Source organism: Anabas testudineus, chromosome 13 (assembly GCF_900324465.2).
Source record: "Anabas testudineus chromosome 13, fAnaTes1.2, whole genome shotgun sequence".
NCBI classification, from domain to species: Eukaryota; Metazoa; Chordata; class Actinopteri; order Anabantiformes; family Anabantidae; genus Anabas; species Anabas testudineus.
This window is the reverse complement of record NC_046622.1, coordinates 3549518-3572186: the sequence shown is the minus strand read 5'-3', so window position 1 is coordinate 3572186 and position 22669 is coordinate 3549518. Positions and strand designations below refer to the sequence as shown.

General features: G+C 40.5%; 8 protein-coding genes across 9 annotated transcripts; 7 read left to right on the top strand and 1 right to left on the bottom strand.

Moving 5' to 3' along the window:
* The first annotated feature begins 4131 nt into the window (after positions 1–4131).
* LOC113169139 (claudin-like protein ZF-A89) lies at positions 4132–5323 on the top strand. Its single transcript, XM_026370315.1, has one exon. It carries the CDS (start codon positions 4313–4315, stop codon positions 4937–4939), a length of 627 nt encoding a protein of 208 aa, XP_026226100.1. The 5' UTR covers positions 4132–4312; the 3' UTR covers positions 4940–5323.
* Positions 5324–5464: 141 nt separating this feature from the next.
* Positions 5465–7859, top strand: LOC113169131 (claudin-4-like). The gene has a single exon (XM_026370302.1). The coding sequence runs from the start codon at positions 6465–6467 to the stop codon at positions 7092–7094; it is 630 nt and encodes a 209-aa protein (XP_026226087.1). The 5' UTR covers positions 5465–6464; the 3' UTR covers positions 7095–7859.
* Positions 7860–8690: 831 nt separating this feature from the next.
* Positions 8691–9848, top strand: cldnf (claudin f). The gene has a single exon (XM_026377143.1). The coding sequence runs from the start codon at positions 8797–8799 to the stop codon at positions 9538–9540; it is 744 nt and encodes a 247-aa protein (XP_026232928.1). The 5' UTR covers positions 8691–8796; the 3' UTR covers positions 9541–9848.
* Positions 9849–10595: 747 nt separating this feature from the next.
* On the top strand, positions 10596–11794 carry LOC113173664 (claudin-4-like). The gene has a single exon (XM_026377156.1). It carries the CDS (start codon positions 10711–10713, stop codon positions 11341–11343), a length of 633 nt encoding a protein of 210 aa, XP_026232941.1. The 5' UTR covers positions 10596–10710; the 3' UTR covers positions 11344–11794.
* A 2521-nt stretch (positions 11795–14315) lies between these two features.
* Positions 14316–15344, top strand: LOC113148293 (claudin-like protein ZF-A89). Its single transcript, XM_026339952.1, has one exon. It carries the CDS (start codon positions 14399–14401, stop codon positions 15056–15058), a length of 660 nt encoding a protein of 219 aa, XP_026195737.1. The 5' UTR covers positions 14316–14398; the 3' UTR covers positions 15059–15344.
* Positions 15345–15431: 87 nt separating this feature from the next.
* cldnj (claudin j) lies at positions 15432–16689 on the top strand. Of its 2 annotated transcripts, none has more exons than XM_026339972.1 (2): positions 15432–15656; positions 16028–16689. In XM_026339972.1, exon 2 carries the CDS (start codon positions 16053–16055, stop codon positions 16686–16688), a length of 636 nt encoding a protein of 211 aa, XP_026195757.1. In that variant the 5' UTR covers positions 15432–15656; positions 16028–16052; the 3' UTR covers position 16689. The 2 variants fall into 2 exon arrangements, with proteins under 2 accessions (XP_026195757.1, XP_026195749.1); XM_026339964.1 differs by having other exon boundaries at positions 15432–15684.
* A 71-nt stretch (positions 16690–16760) lies between these two features.
* On the top strand, positions 16761–20004 carry LOC113148260 (claudin-9-like). The gene has a single exon (XM_026339893.1). The coding sequence runs from the start codon at positions 17506–17508 to the stop codon at positions 18289–18291; it is 786 nt and encodes a 261-aa protein (XP_026195678.1). The 5' UTR covers positions 16761–17505; the 3' UTR covers positions 18292–20004.
* sbds (SBDS ribosome maturation factor) lies at positions 18852–21853 on the bottom strand. Its single transcript, XM_026339905.1, has 5 exons — positions 21638–21853; positions 21302–21431; positions 21004–21204; positions 20348–20512; positions 18852–20262 (listed from the first exon to the last, which is right to left on the bottom strand). Exons 1-5 carry the CDS (start codon positions 21763–21765, stop codon positions 20137–20139), a joined length of 750 nt encoding a protein of 249 aa, XP_026195690.1. The 5' UTR covers positions 21766–21853; the 3' UTR covers positions 18852–20136.
* Between the last annotated feature and the right edge of the window lie 816 nt (positions 21854–22669).

Here is a 22669-nt window from a genome sequence, read left to right as displayed (position 1 = left end):
AACGGCTACAACATCCACTTAGATTATAATATAGAACGAGCTCAGAAACAATGCTCATCATTAGCAGTGTGGTTGACACTCACAGAGACTGTAAGTGTCCGTGCACACTGGACTGTAGACGTGTGTTTTTACAGGCAGGGGGAGCCAGTATTGCATCTTCGTTCTGTAAATTATTTTTAAACGTGTTTGTACTACAGTAGGATGTTAGTTGTATCTGTCAATCAGACTGTTTCTGCGTTTTGTTTGCACTGAATTGCCTTTTTTCTGTTTTTTGTTAAAATTATTTTTTTTCTTACATAACTCACATTTTTAAAATAACCGGGTTTATTTTCATTATTCGTATTTATTTAATGATTTTATCACTGACTTTAATTCAGCTGCCTTGTGTGGAGCACACTGTAACTTTGCTTCTCGCTCTTATTCCAGTGGAAGTTACCAACAAGGTGCTAATGTATTATTTATTTTATTCCTATGCTTTTCCTATCTGCAACATGCTGCAGCCCCTGAAACACAGGTGCTTAACAGGGTGTGTCTATATCCAAGAAAACACCCATTGAACAGCAGGACAACGTGCAGCTCTGTTGATTACCAGATAAAACCAGATCCAGCTTGACTCACCACATGTGATTGGCTCACACATAATGGAACCTGCCTAGTTTTGTTACAGGACGGTTTCTACAGGTGTGCAGATGTTTTATCCTTTAGGTAGCAGTAAACTGTGTTTTTCACATAATGCTGATAACAGGTTTCCACAGTAACACATTTTAATACAAGGCAAAAACTAGAATTCAAATACCACGTGTTGAACCATCAATTGAGTAATCGTCTCCATTCTGTGAGTTTTGTTAACATACACCCCCCATCGTTATGGGATGTACATCACTCTGATCCAATCACTGATTCACATTTTAGATGTGTCTTGTCTTGACTCTCACAGTCCTCAGGGTCCTCCAGGGTTTTGCATGTTGAACAGTAAAATTAACATAAACCCATAATGTAATTTTGTATGATGGGAAAAAGCTTTTTTCTTAGAATTAACTTACTTTGATTAAATAGAAGGTGAGAGCGATATTAAAAAGCACATCTGAAACCAAAATGAGTTTCAGTCCATCAACGTTTACTGTGGGTCAAACATGTCACAGTCTATTTATTTTAGCATAGTCAGTGTAACATGTTTGTTACCAATGAACCGGCTGTTCTATAATGTTTTATCCACAACAAACACATCCATCAGGAAGGGAGTTGACCACATTTAGAGCAGGTGTGCTTTTCTACCTGAGTTTCCTGAGAATATGCATGTTGTCACTTGCAGAGCACCTGAACATTCACCTGTCACAGGAACGAGTCGGACCAGTTTCCGTGACATCCTGGTGTCTGTTGGTTGTTGTTTTTTGTTTTCATGATCCTAACAAGTGTCTTCTTTGGGACTTCTAGTTCTTCTTAATTTAGAAAAGTGTCCTATAGGATTTGGCAGATGAAGCCTCCTACATCGTTAAAATGACAAAAACTAAATTTTAGGAGCTCAAAGTTCGAGGCCAGTTCGATATAGAATGAAACATAACTTTATGTTTTTAGATATGAAGAGATATTTTACATCCTCACTGTCAAACACTCACAGATTTCTTCTAAGGGTCTCTTTCACCTGCTTTGCAGACTCACGTCATGTCCAAACACCTGACTCACTGAAGAGCCCACAGAGATACTTAGTGTGCTCACATTACCCACTGAAACTCTGACTGTACCTGTTGTGATGACGTCACATAGAAACACATGCTCACGCTGCCCAGAACAATTCTCATTACATCACAAAACAGAATTATTTTGACAAAGATATATTTTTTCTTACACGTTACGTTTCACTCTGCCTGAAATAAAACTGTTTTTATAAATGGGATCATAATGAATAATTAAAAACAAGACAAGTGTTACGCTACAGTATTTCTATGTATTCTAAGATAAATATGTAGAGTGTGTTTTCCCATAATATTTCTGCTTTTGTGTTTTAACCACGATTGTCATTTAAATGAAAATGAGCCTACCTCAGATCATGTTGAAAAATACAGATAAACATGTTTTAAGATTAAGATGTTTTTTTACATGATATTATTTTCTACCACAGCACTTTGTATACAGGGACATTAGAACTGTTTTATCTAATTAAATACCTCAGCATGAGAGATACAGTTTTCTATATTTTCAGTTAGTATCTTAATAAATTACAGTTTCTTACATTTTTACAAGGTTGTGCTTTTTCTTATAAAAGGTTTTTAATCTGAACTCTGACACCTGAACCATAACCACCTGCGCTCATGTGACATATAAACATTTCTTAATTCCTTATAACATTGTTTAATGACCCAGCCCATTTAGCTAAACAGTTACAAACCTGATTGAGAGTCAAAGCCAGCCGTTATTGTGAAGTCTCGACTTGCCTCCAACTACCTGCTGGCACTTGTCACTTCACCGCCCTCTGGCATTTTCACACGGCTGCTGGAGTCGACTTTATTTTTTTTGTAGCTGCAAAATTTTAACGGTTACTTTTGCAAAAAATGTCTCAACAAGCGACTTGAGCAATTGATCATTACTTGTGCAAAAATCTAATGAGCACCAGTTTCTAGTTTCCAAACAGACAAATAATTTCACATGATTTGTGAACGCTTCTTAAAACATGAGACATGTGAAAATGGCCTTTCTGAGGGTCGTATATGAGGACTAATCTCACACTGAAACCATCTTTCCTCAGAGCCTTAATAGTGGAAATTCCTCCCTGCCTCCTTGTGTGTGGAACCCAATCTCCATAGCCAGGCTGAAGTAGCTTTAATGATCTTACCTTGGATAAAATGGAGGCATTATAGTCCTAACGGCAGTTCTGGCCTCTAAACACAGCCTCCATTCATTTGTGAAACAATCTGATTATCTCTCTACCTCTCTACCTTTTGCAGAGTCTCACTATACCCTGTGTTAACCCAGTCTATTAACTGGAATCACTTGGCATGGTGTTTGCTGTCTCCGCAACATCTCACGTCTGCATGTTTTCTCATTGCTGTGGAAAACTATTCATAATTCAAGTGGGACCTTGACATCAGCGTGCACCTTTACCGCTCAGACAAGCTATAGGACACGACTGCGACCCCTCAGCCTTTCAGGACTGGCGACACTGAAAGGTCAGATTTGATCTGTTTTGTTTTCATTTATCTCTTTATGCATTTCCTCTTCAGTAGTTAAGTAGCAATTCTTAGGGATACTGAACTTGTTTGTGCTGATCATATCAAAAACATTGATCATCGTCCACTCCAACTTATCACAACATGGTTACATTTATATTTTAACCTAAAATGTAATTGTTCTCTGACCGAAACCTAAGGAAACCTTTACTGCAGCGTCTGCTTTTCCTCTGAGGTTAATTTTAATCCTGAATCTACTAAAGCTGTAGTTTAGTTAGTTATGTAATATTAAACTGATTTAAGTTGTAGCAGATGACATATGCAACTGTTTAGTTGGGAGGATCACTTACAGTTAAGAGATAAATACTAATGAAGTCATGAGTAATTTTTGCCCTTTTATGCACATTTTATTTTGTACATTTTGCACCATTCACCCGTACGAGTTTCATTAGCCGTGGGCAAAACTGTTTTTTGTGTTCTGCCTTTGTCTCAAACAGAAACTCATTAAGCTGAAAAGATCAGAGATCAACAGATCAACAGACCTTTTTTCTCCAAAAAACCTAACTCGAGAGCTCCTTGTGTTCTTCATGTGTTCTGTTTCTACATCGCAATATAGAAATAATAAAACTGACAAACAATGACTTCACTGAGTGTGTGGTACTGATGTCGCAGGGTACTACGTGGTCTGTGTTTGATGAAAAGCCTGAAACTTCACAAACACAATCTGTAGATTCAGGAAACAAACCAAACCTAAAAAGCAGGACGTTTAGTCTCTGTTTACACATCACACAACAGAAGACATCAAATACCATCATTTCGAAGGGTGTGGCCAGTCATATATTTTTTAAAATGTGCTAAAGTACCTGTGAGTCAGTGTGGTTTTTCCACCTGCAGCAAATAGATGAAACCAAACATGACATGATGACACACGCCTGGAGCTGGGAGTGGGGGTGAGCCAGGTTATCGCGTCACAGCTCTGTGGGACAGTGTGCGTGTTACTCAAACACTCCAGTTCAGTATATAAGCATCCCTCTCCAACCTTGTTCAAACATTCACTCTTGAGGATCTCTCAAACAAGACATCCAGAGACAGCACTTTTGGACCTTTTTCTTTTTTGGACGACTGTGCAAGAAGCTTCCTGAGGAGACATGGTGTCGGCCGGCCTGCAGATGTTGGGCACTGCCCTGTGCATCATTGGATGGATTGGTGCCATCGTTACCTGTGCTCTACCCCAGTGGAGAGTGACAGCTTTCATCGGTCAAAACATTGTCACTGCTCAAACCACTTGGGAGGGCATCTGGATGAGCTGTGTAGTCCAGAGTACCGGACAGATGCAGTGCAAGGTTTATGACTCGATGCTGGCCCTGTCCCAGGACCTCCAGGCTGCCCGTGCCCTCATCGTTATTGCTATCCTGACTGGCATTCTGGGCATTCTTCTGGCCATTGCTGGGGGCAAGTGCACCAACTGTGTGGAGGATGAGGGTGCCAAATCTAAAATTGGTGTGGCGTCTGGTGTGATCTTTATCATTTCTGGCATTTTGTGCCTGATCCCTGTTTGCTGGACAGCAAACACAATCATAAGGGACTTCTACAACCCAACAGTGGTGAGCTCTCAGAAGATGGAGTTGGGAGCGTCACTCTTCATTGGCTGGGGGGCCTCAGCCCTTCTGATCCTGGGTGGTGGACTTCTCTGTGCCAACTGCCCTGCCAAAGACAACTACTCAGCCAAATACAGCTCAGCTCCCCGCTCATCTGCCCCCAAAGGCTACGTCTAAGTCAAACGAGAAGCCAAGAGACTGAAAAAAAAAGACTTGAAATTCAATATGAAATTGAATTCATATTCTGATTTAATTGATTAGAATTTCAAAGTGATTTTATTTTGCTGAGTTTGTTTCATTTCTTCTATGTTGACAGTATTTCAGGATTTGTTTGATCAGTGCTAAGACAAAAACACGTTCGCCACACCCTGATAACCGTTTCTGTGGATGGAATTAAATGTAAAGCATGAATGTGGGAACATTGAACTTGTTTCTTGGATGAATTTTACTTTTATTAACCTTTGTTTTAAACCATTTCTGTCATTTACATATCACATTTTTTTTAAAGAGTGTTCTATACAGAACAGTCTAAAACTGTAAATAAATGTTTTTTTATCAACATTGAATTGTTCTGTTTTGGATCTTCTGAATGATGAATGTTGAATTTAGTTTTTTTTTAGCTCAATCTAAATCTAAAGGGAATCTTGATGAAGTTGATTCAGATATATTCAAACCATAGATTTTAGATGATTCATTTATAAAAATAGAGAAATATTTTGCTATTATATTTTTTTAGTAATGCAAAACTATAAAGAGGAACAAAACTAATTCCTCCTACAGTCTGCACACCACAGCTTAGAATAGAAATCCTCCTTTTTAAGGGTTTGAGTGGAAGCAAACAACAAAATTAAAAAGTGACTTGAGATGATGTTTTAATACAGACTAAATAAAAAAGCAACAAAACACCCTGTGGAATATCAATCAGAATTTGTGTATAATCCTTAGAAATTATGAGCTTAATGTAGACTAGGACATAGACTTTCCTAATGAACCTAAAAACAATAGGTTGGATGTTGGAACTAAACGTTACTCTGTTGGAGACTTTTGACGCTGTGTGCTGTGAGTCAGTGTCGTGCTTGTTGCCTGCCCAACACTGCCCCATAGTGTTCAGACAACAACACATCTCCCAGTTTCAATTGTGCTTGTAGGTGATTACTCAGTTAGCATTGTTCGTCCTTGTGCACAATTAAGAATTTCAATCTTAAAATTGAAATAAACAAAAAGCAATGTTCACTAGCTTCACTGGAGTAGGTGGGCTTAAGGTCCTTGTTCGTGGAAACCTCACTGATGCCAGCATCTACACCTATGTTTTTACTCACAATGGAGTAATTTAGATATTGGATATTTAACACTGTTTAATGTTAATGAACAAAATAATGTATTTACTACATTTGACATCCATTTGAAAAGTAGCTTATGCAAAGACATAGATTTAGATGAAGCTCTTTTGTTTAGCTTTTTATGCTTGTAGCCAAAGGTTTGTGTATAAAATCTTTGGTTAATGGACAATGAAGAGCTCTTTTTTCTATTATGCATCTGACCTTCAAGCTCTCTGTTTGTGTGTAAACTCTGTCTTGCCAATGGGAACATACCCTCATGTCAGGGTAGCTTGGTCTCAAACAACAGTCTCTAAATACAAGCATTCAGCATTCAGTTTGTGTTACTTGTTGTATTTGAATGTCTGAGGAACAAAGGCGAAAAAATGGCTTCTCAGGGAGTTCAGATGCTCGGTGTGACGATGACATTGATTGGATGGCTCATGGTCATTGTGGTGTGTGCCTTGCCCATGTGGAAGGTTGCTGCTTTTATTGGAGCCAACATCATCACTGCCCAACTCATCTGGCAGGGAATATGGATGAACTGTGTGGTGCAGAGTACAGGCCAGATGCAGTGCAAGATATATGACTCCGTGCTGGCACTGCCCGAGGACCTGCAGGCCGCTCGAGGCATGATAGTCATGTCCGTCGTGACTGGAATCTGTGGCGTGATCGTCTCAATCATTGGCGGGAAATGTACTAACTGCATCGAGGACATGCAAACCAAGGCAAAGGCTTGCATCCTAGCTGGAGTTTGTTTCATGATCTCAGGGTTGCTGTGTCTCATTCCAGTCTCATGGACGGCCTACACCATCATCACCAACTTCTACAACCCGTTGCTGAATGAGTCCCAGAAGTACGAGTTTGGAGCAGCGCTGTACATTGGCTGGGCGGCTGCTGCACTGCTGCTGATGGGAGGAGGACTACTGTGTTGGAACTGCCCACCCAAAAATGAACACTATGCACCCAAATTCACACCTGTGAGGTCAATGGCCACATCAAGAGAATATGTATAAACTGGTCGGTCCTGTCTCTACTGGTCTTAGGATGTCATCACACAGAAAGTTTCTCTGAGCTCACCTTAAAATCTTAGAATGTGCACATATACGAATGCATCACAATTTTCTTTTAAGCTAATCACGAGGAAGTGGGATGTTATGTGCGTTTTACTTTAAACACATGCAGTGCACAATTAGAATAGGTGTCTGAGTGAAGGTGGCTTGTTTTATACTGTTAAGATGTAAAATAATGATGTTGAATATCGAATTATATTCAATCATGACAAATACTGATATTCACGGCAGACTACTTTTATCTTAATACATGCTGGATGGGACCTTCAAATACATAAACTTTTCACATGGGATGTATTTTGTCTTGTTATACCTGCATCCCATTTAGTTGTGCCAACAGACCCTTACAATGTGGATGTGGGCTGTCACACTTAGATGGAACAATAACATCATCAATGTTACAGCTGTGATTAATTCATTTATTTACAAATTTGTGATGATTATAACTGTATTTTATGTTTTTTTTTCAATTAGATTGTTGCAAGGATTTGATTTTTCAGTAAAGATAAAATAAAACATGTAATTATCGTGGTTTTCATTCATCATATATAACTACAGTACCTAAGCAGGATGTACAGTTATTACATGTGTCTTAATAAAAAAGCTGGTGGGGGTAATCATTGTCGTTTTCACTTCTGCAGCCAAACACCACTTTATTGAGGTTGTTCTTTTCTATTACAGTAAATAAACCCTATTGTTGAGACTTTATTATTGTCTTGATTATGCTTCCTATAATTCTACAGGTGAGCAGACAATATTGCAGTTATACGCTGGATGTACTATAGCAAGGAGTTGGTTGAGTAATAGGAACGATGGTAGCTCAGTTGGTAGGGGCAGTTGTCTGTGAATCTCAGGGTAGGGAGTCTGATTCCTGGCCACATGTATTGATCCTGGGCACTGAACCCCTAACCCTTGGCGCCTCACAGGGGCAGTCTGTCCCAAATGTAATTTCCCCTCTGTGGTACTAATAAAGGTTTAAGGCTTTAAAATCTACCTCTTCATCTAAAATTGTCCTTACCCAACAGAGGTAAATGTCACCGTATGTGTTTTTAAAAGGCAAAATAACTGTGTCACTTGAATTTTATGTCCAGTTTATCACTATCAATGCTGAAAAGTAGAATTGTTCTTCCTCTGCCTGGGGCTGATGACCTGTTTTAACTGGGACATATCTTGTGCCTTGTGTCATCTTGTGTGTGTTTTGGCATGAGCTATGTTATGGTTTGTTGTCCATGCTATTAATGAGCTGCCAGTGAACATACACAAACATAGAGAGAGTGTGAAGGTACAAAAACAACTGAAGGAGTAGAATAGAAACTAAAATTAAGATTAAATGAGAATCACACTTTTATTCAGAAGACCATTTTAGATGTGTCATTTCATCATTTTCCATCTTACCCTGTCTAAATTGGTTTCAGGATCTTTACGTGTTGTTACTTTAGAGAAGTCGGTTGTTTCAAACTGCCCCACCTCCAGCTCCAAGAAGAGGAATCTTGTCCAGCCAGTAAAACTCGCTTGACTACAAGACAGCCCTCATCCTGCACATTCTCTCACAAACAACAAGTTAGGAAGCTGTATCAGTCGGAAAGAGATCCAGACCTCGGCACCGAAGCACTTCTCTCTCCTGCCGAAGAAAAGCCTCTTCACCATGGGGAGGATTGGCAAGGAAGTGGCAGGTCAGGTCTTGAGCTTCATAGGCCTTGTTGGGGTTGCCGTTGCCTGCGGGGTCCCCATGTGGAGAGTGACCTTTTATGTCGAAGCCAACATTGTGACTGCCCAAACCGTGTGGGATGGTCTGTGGATGAACTGTGTAATGCAGGCCACCGGGCAGATGCAGTGCAAGCTGGATTGGTCTTTGATGACGCTGACTGCAGATCTACAAGCCGCCCGAGCTATGGTCATCATCTCTCTTGTTTTTGGCTTCATTGGCTTCGTATTTACCTTCATTGGAGCAAAGTGCACTGGCTGTCTGAAGACAGACGCATCAAAGGCTAAAGTGGTGATTACAGGAGGCTGTCTCATCCTTATTGCTGCTATCCTGGTCCTGATCCCTCTCTGCTGGTCTGCAGCTGTTACCGTTGGAGAATATCTGAGCCCCTTCACGATTACCACACAGAAGAGGGAACTTGGAGCCTCCATCTACATTGGCTGGGGTGCTACTGCATTTCTTCTGATCGGTGGGATCGTCTTAACAACCTCCTGTCCACCTCAAAAACCCATGTACGGATACCCAGGATACCCACCAGCGCCAATGTACCCTTATGCAGGTCCAGCGACCTATGCTCCTGTATATGCTCCCCCATCCAGCAGACAATACTCAGGCACAGGGACATATGTACCCAACAAACCATATGCTGCACCAACCACAAACGCTCCGGGACAGTACCTTTGAGAGCTGAATGGACAGAAAGAGGTTAAAGACTGACAATCACAGTAAACTTTGATTATCATGAATCTGTAGGAAAATGTTTTCTGTTTGATTTCTAAAGTAAAACTTTTTGGTTGATGAAAAACGTTTTGATGCAGTGATAACGTGTCAACATGGCTGTGTGCACTGAAGGTTTTAGTGCTTTTCATAAAATCACTCTTGCTATATTTATTTCCTTGTCTTACAGACATATGTCTATAAATATCACTTTGTTTTTGTTAAATAATTCAAAATTATTTCGATTGAAATAAAAGTTTTGCTTTCTAGAATCACTTGTCTGTTTGTGGAGTAATTTTCTTATCCTACTGTTACTGTTTTATACAATATTATAATGGGATCACTAACTATTCAAAATAAGTGTTGCTTTACGTTAAGATAAACAGAATTAATTTAAAAAAGGGATAGAATTATACTAATCCAATAATGATGACTTAATAATGATAACTGTACTAAACATAAACCTACTAAAAATAAAAGGTTTTTATATGGGTCCAATCAACAGCAACCTTGGTGACAGTGGGTACCTCCATTCTGACAATAAACAAATAAATTAGTATTAGTAATTTTACTTAAACACAAATTGTTTGCTGGAATAGTTAAAAAGGATTTATGGTAGCAATTACATAGTATTCAAGTGTAGTATTCAGGAAGCCAGGAAAATGGAGCCATAAATGGCCAGTCCTCATCGTCTGGCATCCGGTGATACTTCAACTACACTACGTCTGTGCTTTTTTTAAATCTGAAACGAGTGACTGGACCTGATCTTCCAGTATCCTGTCCAGTCAAAGGTTGGCCACTGGCAGTGCATTGTTTGAAGGTGGAATGCAGTGACTTTTTTACGGGCCTCATTTACATAGAGTTGTTTCAGACTGATGTTCATCTCATCGAAACTGCTCTTTGTCAGGAAACAGATAATGGGAAGATTCTGGTCGAGCAAGTAAGTCAGTCCCTGTACTGGTTTCAGGTCAGAGGGAAGGACACTTTGACTCCACCTTCACAACAATGTCCTTATAACCGAGGGCGACATGCCACAGTCTTGTTTCAACTTTACAATCTGAACTGAGCGAACCAGCTCCCACGTCTTCAACTCTTCAGCTTTCCTTCAGCCCTAAGAGACTCGAACAAGACCTCATCATGGTGTCAATGGGACGACAGATGCTGGGCTTTTCCCTGGCCGTCATTGGATTCATTGGGGCCATCGTAACATGTGCTCTGCCCATGTGGAAAGTCACAGCCTTCATTGGAGCCAACATTGTGACAGCGCAGATCATCTGGGAAGGCTTGTGGATGAACTGTGTGATGCAGAGTACGGGCCAGATGCAGTGCAAGATCTACGATTCCATGCTGGCTCTGCCTCAGGACCTCCAGGCTGCCAGAGCTCTTGTGGTCGTTGCCATTGTGATTGCAATCTTTGGTATCATCCTGGGTATTGTTGGAGGAAAGTGCACCAACTTTGTGGAGAATGAATATTCCAAAGCCAAGGTGGCCATCGCCGCTGGAGCTGTTTTCATCTGCGCCGGCGTTCTCGTCCTTGTGCCTGTCTGCTGGTCTGCCAACACCATCATCAGAGATTTTTACAACCCCATTATGACTGACGCCCAGAGGAGAGAAATTGGGGCTTCACTGTACATCGGCTGGGCCACAGCTGCACTTCTCATCCTGGGTGGTGGTCTTCTCTGCAGTTCCTGTCCACGCAAAGACAGCCCAGAGTATCCAGTCAAGTACGCTGGTGCCAGATCTGTTGCTGATAGCCGAGCCTATGTCTGAGGGCTCCATTCTCCTGAGAAATACTTCTGAAGTATTTTATTTATCTACAGCATCCATTTAATGCGAGTTTCTGATCGCGCCACAAGATGTGTCTCACTTTTTTTAAGCTGACAAACAGTCAGAACTGATTTTCTGAAATTCAGAATTGTTTGGTGGAGGCAAAAGTGTTTCATTATGAACGAGGAACACATTACAGAGATGTGGTGTGAAGCTGGAGTGGTGGCAAGAAAGACGTCCTACAGCTTTACAACTGGACTGAATGAGAGCTTGTATCAAACCACAAAAAATGTAAAAATGATTAAAAAAAAATGTAAACTGCTTAACGGCTGTGATGGAAGTAAATTTGCACAATGCCACTATTATATTGTTATAGATTTGCTAATATCATTGTTTTCTATCAATATCAAATTCATTCTGTTGTTTATTGTGAATAAAACACGATTCACTGATATTCTGTCGTCAAAGTGTCTTTTTAAGTACCTGGGCTACAAGTCAGAGCAACTTAAGTAAGTAAAAGTATTACTACCATAACAATTATGTAGTTCGACAAGTGAAGACAACTTCTGAAATAAATAAAAAACACTCTATATTTCATGTTTGCAGTCTCAAATCAAAAGGAGTGACAGTATGCATTTGAGCAGTGAGCCAATGATGAACCCTGTTCGCTCATGCCAGACTGAAAGCAACAGTTTTTACTTTATCAATCTTTTTCGAGCATTTCTTTTAATCTACAAACACTATTTTTTAGAGGTTTATAACTTCACTAGGTCACAAACTAAAAAGTCTAACGAGCAGAAGACGGCACAGAAACAAAACGTCTTTAAAAACATTCAGTTTCCTGAAGCTCTTTGTCAGATGTTAAACTCGTTCAGCCTGTTTTACAGTGAGAGCCTCTTTCATAGGATTGGTGGAGACACAGTGTTTTAGTACCTTTCACTAGCCCTACCCACATACCACCAACATTTAATCATCAGAATTAAAAATGTTTTTTCTATTTGAATAAGGAAACAACCAAATAAACGGAACTAGCTAATCAGACAGGTCATCAGGGGGCTGACAAATGAGAGTAAACACATTTTGGGTCCACACAACATTTGTTTCTCCCATAGAGGTTGCTTTAAAAGAAAACGTGCTGTTCTGTGCAATTAGTAAATGGAGACTGATTTTCTGGTTGCCCAGGCTCTGAGCTTCAGAAGCTCAACCAGTTTTAAAGATAAGGTCTTAAAACTTCGTCAACATTTGCTTTACATATCCCATGACTACGTCCTCTCTGTACTTTCTGACTTTTCTTTCTTGTCTTATGGCACAATGGCTTTTAGCAAATCATGAATCATGAATAATGGAAAACTACAATACTTCAGTGATGGATGATCCAGTGGTTATTAAAGTAGGATGAACCCGCTAATTTCATTCTTTAATGGTGTTTGTTGACAAGAAAATTAGACTAGAATATGTGAATTTGTTAAAACAACAAAACCCCAAAGTGATGAGATGAATGAATTTAGTCAGACTTAATATGGTGACGTCAAATAAATAAATGTATTTGTCAGTAGGGTTTTTTCTGTCAACCCTTTCTGGACATGAGTTTAGAAAAAAGCTTCTTGCAGTGACAACACATGTCTTTTTTCATCTATGCTTGAGAGTCAGAAAGTGATCTCTGCATGTATCTTACATTCCAAACACACCTTATTACAAACATAATGTCAGCCGAGCATTACAGGTTGTTTCACTGGTGTTAACACATCCTGTTCTGTTGCTACTTTGATTGGTTTCACATTCCTTTCAGAGTTTCTTTGACACCAGGGAGAAAATCTACCTGAACCAGTTAGAGGTTCATGATTCACTGACTCAGTAATGTAAGAATAGAACAAAACAAAAACTTCTGAATCATGGTCTGTTTCACCAAAACGAAAGAGAAAAAAGGGTTTTAATCAACAAATCATGACTAAGTATTTTTCTAACTCTGACTTTTCCCGTTCAAATATTGTTTGTTCTAAAACACTTTACTTTTAACTTACAAAGCTTCCATGTGTTCATCGTAAGCACCCTTAAAGATGTTTTTACAAAAGTTTACATGATCTGTGCAACTTGAGACATTTTGTTTAATAAGGAGAAACTACAATAATCCAAAGGCTTAAATTAAGTTTGCAATAAACCGAAGAAAAACCAAATCTCAAACACAACATAACACGCCAACAGTGCTCAGACAGAGAGGTGCCTACAAAAACTGACTTGTACTGTAAACGTGTGGTCAAAATGTTGTTTTATTATTATTATACATATTCACTAGTAGTGTTCAGTCATCAGGTTGATGCTGGTTCCAGAAAATGTTTGATGTGTTTTGATTTGGAGGGATTAGTTTGGAGTGCCGCACCTCACTGTGTGTGCGTTCTCACGAAAAACACAAAATACTGTAGCAGGTATCGACGAACCGTTCTGGTGATTCTGTTTTAATCAGACCGTTTCCATACAGCTCGATGAGGCAGCATGCTGCAACTCATGGGAATATTTCCTGAATAAACCCAGTGCTACAACAATGACGTCTTCGTAGGTGAAAAAATGAAAACACGCAGAGACATTTCCTTGAATTTGAACCCCGATAACGTTAGTTCGAGCTACGGATCTGTGATTTTACCACCACTGATTATTTTAAATTTTAATTCATTGATCCCATGAACTGTACAGAAACATCACTGTTTGTCCTGAGAATGCAGTGAATCACACGTTGGATTCATTTTAATGTCACAGTTTGCAGACTTAGCCCTGTTAATGTGCACTCTACATTCATTGTGCCTACATTTGCAAGCTGGTGCCTTTTTTTGCTAAATAAACCAAAGCCCAGCAAAAACTTCAGCTCATCGTTGTTCTGAGGAATAACAAAAAAATCCATCTGCATCATTCTTTGTGTACACACAAAATGCAGGTGGCTTCCTGGGCGGAGCAAAGAGTTCGACCTTTATAGCCAAGCTTTTTTCGCCTTCCATTCTCACTCCACTTTCCATTACCACCTGAGCACCTCTTAAAAACCTCCAGAGACACTAACAAACAGAAGACGATGGCCTCCGCAGCAATGCAGATAGTGGCCTGCGTCCTGGCTCTCTTAGGCTGGATTGGGGTGATCATTGCTTGTGCCCTGCCCATGTGGAGGGTCAGTGCCTTCATCGGCAGCAACATAGTGACATTCCAGGTCATGTGGGAGGGCATCTGGACGAGCTGTGTGGACCAGAGTACCGGCCAGATGGACTGTCAGGCCTACTTCTCCATGCTGGCTCTGAGCACGGACCTCCAGGCGGCCCGTGCTCTCACGGTGATGTCCATCGTCACAGGCTTTCTCGGGCTCCTTTTGGTGTTGGTTGGTGGAAATTGCACTAACTGTGTTCAAGAGGAGAGAGCCAAGTCGAGGATTTCCATAGCAGCAGGTGTGGTGCTGATCATCAGTGGACTCCTCTGCCTTATCCCTGTTTCCTGGACTGCATGTGTAATTATAAGGGACTTCTACAACCCCACACTACTAGATGCTCAGAAACGAGAGCTCGGGGCCTCTCTTTACATCGGCTGGGCGGCTGCGGGACTGTTGATCTTGGGAGGGGCACTTCTGTGTGCCAGCTGTCCACCCGACGAATATACCACCCCCCCTGTGAAGTACTTCAAACCTTCAGGACAAAGCAAAGAAAATTCCTTTCGATCCAAAACACCTGCTATGTCTTATATTTGAGTCTTCCAAGTGGAAGTGTGATTAATTTTACTCTCAGTGAAAAGGTCCTAACAGACACTTTCGGGTAAAAGTAGCTGCTGTGAAACATCATGAAAAAACCCTTTCACACAGACAGTTCACTATGAAGGACGTTTGCACTATAATGACATGATGCTCTTTGTCTGGTTTTGCTTTAAACATGGCTCTTACTGTTGGTGATTCACATCTAAATGGGAATAATATGGAAACAAGTGTTCGACATGTTTGTCTACCCGTCATTTTATGCACAATAAAGGACATTCTCTCATGCCTCTTGTTTTTATACATTTCGACCATGCACACATTGTTATTTGAACCAAAACTGACAGAACCAGTTGGTCAGGTACTTTACCTGAGATCAGTGTCGATGAAACAAACGTGGTGACTCAGGGACTGTTATCTGATGACTTTAGTCAAGCGTGACATGAAGTTTCATCCAACGCGGTCAAAGTTTGCTTTGAATTGAATTAAACTAATTGGATCATCAAGAATGGAGCATAAACGCCTGGAGACATTTACTGTACTTTGATGTTGATACAGTTCCACCAGCTCGATGGGAGTGTCTTGTGTCAGACTGCAGGTCAGAGATGAACATGGTGATTAAGCCGGTGTGTTGATCTCTTGTGACATACTGCTTCTAGTGGCCTTTCACTTCCATTGTTAATCTTTTTCAAATGACGTCAGTTTACGGGAAACATCTGACTTTCTGTTTATTTTCTAGTTCCTGTTTCTTTCGTTTGAACAATCCCTTACATCAGTTTAAAAGGTTTCTATCATATATATCTACACAGTATTTGATGATATGTTGACCTGATGCAGACGAACAAATAGTTGTTTTATTTTTATGAATCTGTGGATTCTCAACTCATCTCAGCAAAATGTAAGGATGTGATAAAAGGGAGATTACATCAGTCCACACTAATTAAAATCTCCTTATGTTTTTTCTTCCAGACGCTTAGTCTGCCTGTAGTCCCACATGGCTGTACAGGAACTGGGCATCAGCCTGTCCTTGATAGGTCTTGCTGGGACCATCCTGATCTGTGCTCTACCCATGTGGAAGGTGACAGCTTTCATTGGCACCAATTTGGTGGTCATGCAGGTGTTCTGGGAGGGGCTGTGGATGACCTGTGTCAGCGAGTACACGGGTCAGCTGCAGTGCAAGCTGTATGATGCCCTGCTGGACCTGTCAGCAGACCTCCAGGCAGCCCGGGGCCTCATCTGCATTAGCCTGGTACTGGGGTGCCTGGGATTCCTCATCTTTCTCCTTGGAGCCCGTTGCACCAACTGCCTGAGTCACCCAAGAATAAAAGCTAAGGTTGTGGTGAGCTCGGGGGCTATCTTCTGCTTGGCATCCCTCACCTCCATAGTTGCTGTTTCCTGGACAGCTAACCGCATCATTAGTGACTTCCACAACCCACGTGTCCCTGAGGTGCTGAAGAGAGAGCTTGGAGCAGCCATATACATCGGCTTTGTGACTTCTGGGTTGTTGTTCTGTGGGGGAGCCATTCTGTGCACAAGTTGCCCCCCACAGAGAGCCAGGTTCCACTCCAGTGGGTACACACAGGCCAGGATGCCCTCACACAGTAGCTATGCCATGAAGAACTATGTGTGAAGTGAAGGGCTGAACACACACACACACACACACACACACACACACACACACACACACACACACACACACACACACACACACACACACACACACACACACATTAGTTCATGTAGTTCTGGCAACTGGCCACATACTTTGTACAAGAATTTATTTGATATCAAATAACATAAAAAAAGTAATATTCACAAAACGTGAACATGAGCCAAGTGCAACCATCTGTCAATCATTGTGTTCTTTCAAAGTGTTGTCATAAAACATGCCTCTGAGTTATTAGATCACATTATAGATACAGTATATTTGAATCAGACAGTCTGTCTCAGTAAATCAACATCTGAAAATTAAATACTCTAGTGAAGAATTATTTTGTTGCCAGTTCGTCTGTAGCTGAATGTGCATTCAGTCCTATCCTGCAGAAAATTACAGAAATGCTTGTGATTGCATCACAGAACTCAACATAGTGTAAATACTGTGTCAGATATATACTTCAATGAAAATGGTGCCATTGTTATTTTCCACCAAGTTGCCAGTAGTAGTCAGCTACACGTCCACTGTGATAATACAGATCCTAACATCAGTCAGAAACACAGCCCAGTGGCAGAAACATGTGAGCACAGTTGAACCTTTGTTTTCCCCCCTCAGCACAAAGTGGGAGAGGGATTGTTTTGAAACCATGGCAGAGCAAACAGAGGGATTTCCCTCCTCCACCCAGCTGCAGCCATGCCGTGCCTTCTTCTTTTCATGAATAGTAAAGAACTGGTTTTTCCTTTCTGAACAGATATGCTAACACACACACACACACACTGCTTCTGTTTCGCTCATGCACACACATGTTAAAATAACACCACACCCCACCGTGCTCTGCTACCAGCTGTTTCTGGTTTCGAAAATCGGGCCTGCAGTAAAGAGGAGGAGCAGGCAGGCTGCAGTTATGGAGAGGCAGCTGGAGCTCGCTGCCCTCGGTCTGGCCCTCTCGGGGTGGATTTGTGCCATTCTGACCCGCTGCCTGGCCCTGTGGAAGGTGAGTGGCACCCTCAACAACATCACAGCTACTCTGCCTGCATACTGGGACGGGGTGTGGCTGGAATGGGATCACTGGGACTTGGCCCATGATGGCAGCCTGCATTGCTCCTTCTACCAGTCTCTCATGTCTCTCTCTGGAAGTTTCCGGACGTGGAGGGCGCTCATCATGGCAGCCGTCGGAGCTGGGGCTTTTGCTGTGGTGACTGGTGCAGTGGGGGCAGTGTGGTTCCCAGAGCGTGGCCAGGTCAAAGTGTTTTCTGGAGCTCTCTTTGTTTTGTCTGGGATCCTGCTGCTGGTTCCCATAGCCTGGACATGCCATCACACCAGTCAGCCACTGGAGGGGGCTGAGTTGCTGAGGAGAGACTGGGGCCCTGCACTGTACCTTGGATGGATCTCTTTTGCCTTGATAGTAGCTGGAGGCGTGTTTCTCATGACCAGATGCCACAGTACTGAGAGGCAGTCACAGCAGCCTCAAGGGGGCAGATACCCAACTCAGGATGAGGGGGCTAATCATCCACTGAGCACGATCAACAGGACTACGTTCACACACAGCCAGTATGAACGCAGATCAGTGCCCATCTGAGAGGAGTATAAATGACTAAACTGGAAAATCATTGAGACTTGAAATGTCTGTAGACAGAGCAACGTGTCATCTAATAGAGTTATTAAGTATTCATTATTAACAGGGGTGTGGGTAGCACTTTGAATCTCTGAACATCTCTGAACATCTGCTGTGTTTGTATGTATCTATCTGTGTCTACTTGATACTGACACTAAACTAATTCTGACAGTAACGGTAGTAAGATTTAATACACAGTAAAGTCTTAAATGTATGAGTTAGTAGTGATAAAGCCAAATACTGCACCACTGTAGACCATTACATTACAGCAATCCAATTACTGTTGTTTGGTTGGTTGAGAGGAGGGAACGTGTTTACATCTGACATGAATTCTTCAGCACAAAAAATACACTGTGGAATAAACTGTAAATGATTCAGAGGTTGTTTATAACGAGTATGTAACTTCACTTGTGCATCTAGTGTTTGAAATCACAGAACACTTGAGTTTTCAAATATTCCCTGTTATCATCTATTTTTATTAAAAATAAAGTTTAGGGCTCATGACAGAAAAGACGCAGTCAATGTCACGAGCAGGTTAATACATTTATTCACATTACACTGGAAAATAATCACATGTAAATCTGGACTTCACACTCCTATTTACAGGTCTACCTGTAGTAGATTTTTTTTTTCCTGACTGAAAGAATTATTTCACTCTGAGCCAAATTTTGTAACTGTAAAATGTAAGTGTTAGAAAAATAATAGAGAGAGTTATCTTTTACATTTGTTTCTCTTGTGAAACGACTTAAAGCATGCCCTTTTCCCTTGTGAGAGAATGCAGCAGACTTTTTTCTTAGGGAGTCAGATAAGCTGTTCCGATCAGCATGACCATAAAATATTTGCCAAACCATCTGAACCTGGTTGTTTTTCCACATAGAAACACTTGAAATCATGATGATGTATGAATTTACTATACACTGCTTGTTTCTTAGTTATATTTTTCTACTCCCCAATTTGTGATAAGAAAAGAAACATTATACTCCTAAGTCCAAAACTGTATTAATTTTACATATTGTAAATATAAATTAATTGTGCAATATTAAAGATGATGTGGAAACTATTTACCATTATTGTGATTATCTTTAATCACAATATTATCATTATCTTTTCTAGGGGTACCATCATTTTTGTCCAGGCATTAAAATACGTGTTCAACCACAACTCAAAAGCAATGTCTGAATATTATGAGTACATTTTTAGTAACTTTTTATCAGTTTCAAATTATTTCAGTGACCATTGTGGGTTTTTCTTACTTTAATGTAAGGAAACCAACAATTTTCCATGTCTGCAAATGCTTTAGGCAACATGTTAAATCTGGCGTTCAGCAAAACTATGATTAGATCTCAGGTGAATCACTGATTATGCATAGAGAATAGAATTGTTGTTAAATATTTATTTGCTACACAGCAAACTCTTTAATTATAACACCATATAATACTTGTTAAAGAAATACATGGCACAAATGTCTGATCGAAGACAGAAACAGCCTGGTCAGCTGGAAGTGCTGATCATGGCCCAGTGCTACAAGCATGGAGAGCTAAATGAATAACTGAATGCAGCCAACAGAACTGCAATGAGCTGCAAGTTTAAGGATACATACTCAAATGTATTTTTAAAATAAATTTCACCCAGCATCAAAATCTTTTTCAGTGAAATAATGATTTAAACACTGAGAAGCTGCAACAAAGAAAAAGCTGAAATTGATATGAATCTGATCATAAATACAGTCTCTTAAATGAGTCTGCAGTTTGTTGCCACAGTGAAGCGTGTTAGTGTAGATAAGGTGCAGTGTCCCAACATGATGGGTTACTAGAATTTCTCATCTCCTTCCTCCACATCCTTCAGACTGAGAACCTCCAGAGTGCCTTTGCCTTTAGTCTCGCAGCGGATCAGCTCATCGATCTCCCTGAAACATCCTGGATCCACCAGACAAACCTACAGGAGACGCACAGAGGGGAACTAATGAATCAGTTGAGAGAAAGCAGAGCGTCCGACTGCAGAGATCCAGAGTTTTTCTCACCATCTCCAGCTCCTCATCAAAGTCTTCACTCTCCACAACCTGCAGGAGCGGTTTCAGCTTCTCCTTCAGCCTCTTGGCCTCTTTGGCTGGCAGCACCAAGCGCAGCCTCATGTGGGCTCTCTGGATCTCCATGGTCTCCTTCAGCTGCCTGATCACTTCCAGAGCCTGGGAAAGGAGGGAATATACAAAAAGATCATCATCCCTTGTAATTCAGGGCTGAACGAAGTCATGCATAAGGAAATACCACTTTGGAAAGCCTGACCAGGGCAACAACAGAAGCAAGCCATCTAAAGACAATTCAATTCAATTCAATTCAGTTTTATTTGTATAGCGCCAATTCACAACAGAAGTTATCTTAAGGCACTTTACAGTGCAAGGACAACAAGACAACTGTTGCTGCTGTAAATGTGTCACTGTTAACTGTCAGCTTGGCAGCTGTGGCTCAACAGATTAAGTGGCATCGGTGGTTTGGTGCTCCACGCCTAAAGTGGGGGCGTAAGTATTTGCAATAAAAAACATTTATGAGCCAACTTACAAGTGATAAATAAATATGACAAAGCTAATAAAACAAAGCTCTGTCACAGTTCTAGATAGAAAACACGGCTTTGAGTCTAGAATCGTGACAAAGTAAACCAAAGCGATTTGCGTCTCCTCACCTGCTGCTTAGTGCTCTTGTTGGCCTTGACAGAGTAGTGGATGTCCTTCATCGCCCGCTCAATGAGACTGACTGTGTACGGTCTCTTCGTCTCAGGGTTGACACACTTCTCTGCCACAATAGTTGCAATGTCCCTGAACATCGTCTCCAACTGAGACTGTCTCTCCTTGTCTGACACCTGGAGCTCTCCTTTGGCTAAGATCTGCCATCAAGACATTTTTAAAAAAGCTGATAAGAAGCAACAAGAAGCATCAAGAGACACCAACAAGAAGCACCAAGGTAAACATGTAGTTCCTCACCTGTTTACATATTTCGGTCAAATCGTCTGTTCCAAAAGCTTTGGTCAAATCATCTTTCTTCGCCACCTGACCTTTGGACACATTAACGAAAACTGAATGTGTCTGCAAAACCTCATCGAGGTCTTTCTCTCTGGAAAGAAACACAGTGTTTGGACTTTACGTATGTTTGTTGTTTCATAACCAACAGCTATAGCTGACAGAATAGTGGATTTAATTAAACATTTATAAAGCAGAACAACAAATATCATTTACATTTCACTGCCAATAAACACGATTAGTTAACTATTGAGAAAAACCCTCTTTTCGTTGTTGACATTTAACGTTCATGTTACTCACGCTCCTGATCTCCAGCTCATTACTTTATTCTTGTAGCAGGCGATTTCAAACCGTTTCCCTCCTTTTTTTATCCTGACTACAGCCACATTTGTCAGCCGTATTTGATTTGTTGGCGTAAATATAGACATATTTATATTTAACAAGACAGAAGACTCTGTCCAAGCTGTTCGAAAATACGCTGTCAGACTACAGCACTGTCGTTGCGACACGAGTACGTTCCCAATGAGTGTCCGCTACGAAACACGAGTTGAACAAAGGTTCCGCTCTTGTTTTGTTTCTTGCGTGTTTGGCGATAATTAAAAATAATAACATAAAACAGTTTTATTATTGTAAATATAATACAAATAAAATATATTTAGAGATTTAGAAACAACTTTTGCGAGGAATGTGCAGTGATTGTTGTGGTCTGAGAGTAAAACCTTTAAAAATGTCAATTTAAATGTGTCAGAATAATCAATATTTTGAACCTTATGTTAGATGATGATACATGTGATTAATAAACAACACTGCAAAAACACATGTTGTTATTAATTACTTATTTAGGTGTATTACAAAATGAGGGCTCTGTTATGCTCTAAATGTACTTCAGTTAGAGTAAAAAAAGTGAAGTGGTACTTTTACATCTAGTAGAACTTTTTATGTACTTGTTATTACTAAAGTAATGAGTGTACCTCTGACAGTCAGGTAAAGTTAACGTTTTTTTAAAGTATTCACTGGAAACAGTAGTATGTCTGCTTTTTATTAAATATTCAGGTTCATTTTGCGACCAAGAGAGGGAGACAAAAGAGTTTAAACCATCGACAGGCTACGTTTAACTTAACAAAACAATTAAGAAACATTTTCCTGCCAGCAGCCTTAGTATTTATTATTTATTTTTTAAACGTTTTTACACGTTTTATACGTTTTTCCCTCCTGAAGTTACACTAGGGAATTTACTGTTGCTGCTGCTGAGTACCCGAATTATCTATCTATCTATCTATCTATCTATCTATCTATCTATCTATCTATCTATCTATCTAGATAAATATAGAT